Source organism: Zea mays, chromosome 5 (assembly GCF_902167145.1).
Source record: "Zea mays cultivar B73 chromosome 5, Zm-B73-REFERENCE-NAM-5.0, whole genome shotgun sequence".
Taxonomy (NCBI): domain Eukaryota; kingdom Viridiplantae; phylum Streptophyta; class Magnoliopsida; order Poales; family Poaceae; genus Zea; species Zea mays.
This window is the reverse complement of record NC_050100.1, coordinates 192,008,472-192,013,045: the sequence shown is the minus strand read 5'-3', so window position 1 is coordinate 192,013,045 and position 4,574 is coordinate 192,008,472. Positions and strand designations below refer to the sequence as shown.

General features: G+C 46.7%; 1 protein-coding gene across 1 annotated transcript; it reads left to right on the top strand.

Annotated features, from left to right (window-relative positions):
- Positions 1-1,060: 1,060 nt before the first annotated feature.
- LOC103627455 (UDP-glycosyltransferase 82A1) lies at positions 1,061-3,044 on the top strand. The gene is made up of 2 exons (XM_008647748.4): positions 1,061-1,650; positions 1,854-3,044. Exons 1-2 carry the CDS (start codon positions 1,143-1,145, stop codon positions 2,885-2,887), a joined length of 1,542 nt encoding a protein of 513 aa, XP_008645970.1. The 5' UTR covers positions 1,061-1,142; the 3' UTR covers positions 2,888-3,044.
- Positions 3,045-4,574: the final 1,530 nt, after the last annotated feature.

Sequence of the window (4,574 nt, the reverse complement as noted above, 5' to 3'; positions counted from 1 at the left end):
CATGAAACAGGATGGCTTGCCTAACGCCGATCAACTACGCCACAAACTCCTCGGGTTGCGCCTGGCGCAACACGCCACATTATTCATGCCTGTGGAGGCACCAAGCCACATGGCGACAATGAGGGCGAGCAGGGCACGAGCAGGTGTGAGCTCACGTCCACTTGGCACCCCTGTCGAAGCCGTGTGGGAGAACCTCTAGTGCACCCAGTACCATGGAGTAGAACCGCCATCGCACCATCGCCGCAAACTCAAACCGCTCGGTGGAAAGCGAGGGTGCTAATAATGTGTGCGATGATATTACACAATGGTGTAGAGAATGAACTTTTCTATGTTTTATTAATGATCAGTATGTATATTTACACATGGCAACAGGTCACAAGGTGTATGTTCTCTTTTAGGACTTGTTCGGTTATTTTCAATTGGAGGGGATTGATATGGATTGGAACAAATTTTAACTTACTATGGATTGAAACCTCCTCAATCCATATGGATTGGGGTAGAACCGAATAAACCCTTAGGGCTTGTTCTGTTTGGAGATAATTGAAAAGAGTTGGAGAGAATTAAAAATCTCTTTCTAGTCAATATTGAATAGGGAGGGATTTAATCGTCCTGGGCTTGTTCGTTTTGGTGATAATTCACATGTATTGGGTGGAATTGAGCCGGTTTAGATTCATAATAAGCCAAAATTCATTCCAATCCACTTCAATACACATATAATATCAATAACCGAACAAAGCCTCAATCTCTTCCGATCCATGTGTAATCGAACAAGACGTCACGAGTTACATAAATACAGAGAGATACTTTATGAAAATATATCTATTTTTATTCATAATAGGTTTTGATCTTGTTATTCTCTACCGTTATTTTGCTTTGTTTCTCAACAAAAATTATACATCTGTCGCTACCTAACGCCAGCCAAGTTTATCCTGAAACGTTTACTTAGGGTTTAACAATTGAAGGAATGGTTAATTAGTGGATGTCAAAGGGATCGAAAGGGACATTACCCACAGTGGGCAAATAATAAAACTGGCAACTCTAGCCCGCGACGCACGGCGCCTTTTCTTTTAAATCGCCAAAGTCCAACACCGGCGTTGCCACCCGCAGCTCTCGGCTTCCCAAACGGCCAAACGTGGACCGTCATGGGCGCAAAGGCCGAGCACGTGGCCGTCTGCCCCGCGGCGGCCACCGTTGTCCTCGTGCCGTTCCCGGCGCAGGGCCACATCTCCCCCATGCTCCGCCTGGCGCGCGCCCTCGCCGAGCGAGGCGTCGCGGCCATCGTCGCCGTGCCCGACTTCGTCTACCGCCGACTCGTCAGCGCCTGCGGGCAGGTGCGCACCCGCGTGGAGGTGGAGCTCGCATCCATGCACAGCGGAGTCCCAGACGACGGCGTGGGCGAGCCCCCCGGCTTCGCCGGCTTCGCGCGCGCCATGGAGCACCACATGCCCACCAGCCTGGAGGCGATGCTGACGGCTCAGCGCGGCCGCGGCGTGGCGTGCCTCGTCGCCGACGTCCTGGCGTCGTGGGCGATCCCTGTTGCGACCCGGTGTGGCGTGTCGGCCGTGGGCTTCTGGCCGGCGATGCTGGCAACTTACCGCGTCGTGGCGGCCATCCCGGAGCTCGTCGACAAGGGGTTGATCTCAGATTACGGTACGTATTATGTGCCATGATCTACGACGCATTGTTCCGTTGCATTCTTCTAGCAATCTGCCTCTGCTCCTTGTTGATCTGAGGCTCTGAGCCTGCAACTGTGCGCTAGCTTCACATACGACAGATGCATGTAGGCATTCCCTTCATGGCTTCATGTATACCAAACCTGCAACTTCTCTTGTTATTTGTTCACATGCATGTAGGCATTCCCATATCGACCAAAAGGTTAGACATTGGTGAAGAAGGCAAAGTAAACGGAGACCACCGCACCAGCGACAGCCTCCACGTATTGCCTGCGCAACTAGGCCTGAGCACCGCGGAGTTGCCGTGGCTCGTGGGCGACGCGGCGTCCCAGAAAACAAGGTTCACCTTCTGGCTTCAGACCATGGAGCGTGCGAAGAGTTTCCGCTCTATCCTCGTCAACACCTTCCCCGTCGAAGCCACCGCCGCCGACGCCGGCACTGTGTCACAGCAACGGGTTCTTCAGGTCCTCCAAGTCGGACCACTACTGTCACTGCCACCCAAAGGCTTCGACGACGACGGTTGCATTACCAAAGGCGACGATCTGTCGCATGACAGTACATCCAAGAACCCAAGCATGTGGCAGGCGGATGAGACCTGCGTGGAGTGGCTAGACGCGCAGCGTGCGGGGTCGGTGGTGTACGTCTCGTTCGGCAGCTGGGTCTCGTCGATCGGGCGGGACGCCATCAACGAGCTCGCGCTCGGCCTGGCGGCCACCGGCCGGCCGTTCCTGTGGGCGCTTAAGGACGAGCCGTCGTGGCGAGAAGGTCTCCCCAGCCAGTACGCGGAGGCGGTCGCCGGCCGTGGCAAGATCGTCGCTTGGTCACCGCAGGAAGACGTCCTCCGGCACAAGGCCGTCGGCTGCTACCTCACGCACTGCGGCTGGAACTCCACGCTGGAGGCCATACAGAACGGGGTGCGTCTGCTGTGCTACCCAGTGTCCGGTGACCAGTTCATCAACTGCGCTTACATCGTCAAGGTGTGGGAGACGGGGATCAGGCTTCCTAGCACCAACAGAAACGTCGTGGAGGATTGCATCGAGAGGATTATGGAAGGAGAAGAGGGAAGGCGTATGCAGGTGAATGTGGATGAGATGAGAGAAAGAGTCGTGATGGGTGAGGCCAGATGTGCAGCAAACAGAAACCTCGACTCTTTTGTTGACGAAATCATGAAAAACGAAAATTTATTAGCGCGACGACCCTGTCCATTAACATGAGCTCATGCATGAGCTAGAAGCTTGTAAGATATATGTATATACGGTACAAGTTCGTGGACAGATTTAGTACCAAGGACTATTCAGAATTGTTTATGTTTGAGTGCCCTTTCTCTATTTGTTTTCTAACACAGTAATAATCTACGTACTTTGTGATCTCTATCAGGTTTTGACAGACTTGCCCGTTACTCGGTACGTTTATCATTCATGTCCACAGTTTTTTTTAATTTCTTTTTATATTGCACATCTATATGTCCTAGGCTCCTAGCTACTCACTCCGTTCTGAAATATACTGTAGGTTTCTAAAGTTTATACTGAAATATAATACATTCTATATAATGACTATTTGGCAAAAATTATGGAAAAGAAAATCATAATTTGAGGAGGAACTCCTTAGTTGAAAGAATCCACAAACACGGGAGTACAGTACTTTTAGAGTTTTAGAAAAATGTCATGTTTTTTAAAATACTACTATAATGCTAGTGTGTTGCGAGGGCAACACTAATCATATTTGATGGTATAATGCAAGTGTGCAACAGTTGTATGACACACGAGGGTCTAATTAGTAGTTACAAGTCTGTGTGACAGATCTTCTTCAAAAGAAATAAATTTAAAATTAAAATGGACCCTCCACACAAAAAATACATTTAAAATTAAAGTGAACATATAGCCCATACTAGATACTCTCTCCATTCCATAAAATAAGGTATATATTTTTTTGGCATAGTCTTTACAGTGAAACTTTGACCACTAATTTCTTTTAAAATATGACAACAACAAATATAAATTGAGCATCATATTAAAGTATATTTTTAATACAAATTCAAGTATATAACATGCATACACTAAAAATGTGTGATTTTACTGAATTGTTGGTCAAAGTTTTAAAACCTTGACTTTTTCTAAAAACATGTACGACTTATTTTATGGGATAGTGGGAGCATTAAACTGCAGATATTGTAATTTATCTTAGACAAAATGCCGAGAAATATATGAATTTGAAAATGAGACGTGTTCTTTTTTATAAGTAGCCTGATCACTCGTCCTCCTTCAGCTAGTGAAGTGGTACTATCCGGAAGCGTTGTGTTGCATGAGACTTCGTGTCATGTTAGACTTGAGTGTTTTCTCACGGTCTATTTGTTGGGGGTATGCTTCATAGCCGAAGATCCTAAAAAAAGAGAACACCTTCGACAGATCCTCTCAGAAGCAGCGCCGAAGCTATCACCTATAAAGCTTCGGCACAGTGACAGATCTCAAGACGAAGGGGTGAACCGACTTAAAGATAAAATGACTTAAAGACCCATGATGTTTTGTGCCATTATTGTAGTCGATTGTAAAGGGCATAAATGTAATTTTACACAGGATGCGCCCTGTGCCTATAAATAGGTGAACAGTACTCCTATACTGTTCACGAAATCTTGTAATCACTAACACATTACGCTGGAATTATTGTTTTCTGCCAAGGCGAAGGTATAAATATACCCAAATATTATGTATAATATTTAGGTTTGTATACTAAAATATGTGAATGATATTATCTGTTTTTGGTATATTTTTCTCTAATATTTCATATTTTGTATTTCATTGTTTTATAAGTCTGATTACGAAGGTGTGACCTTCGTAATCTTTTGCTCATGGCCTTCGTCCGAAGTCCATTAAATCCTTGGGGAGATAATGCTTCAGCGGACGA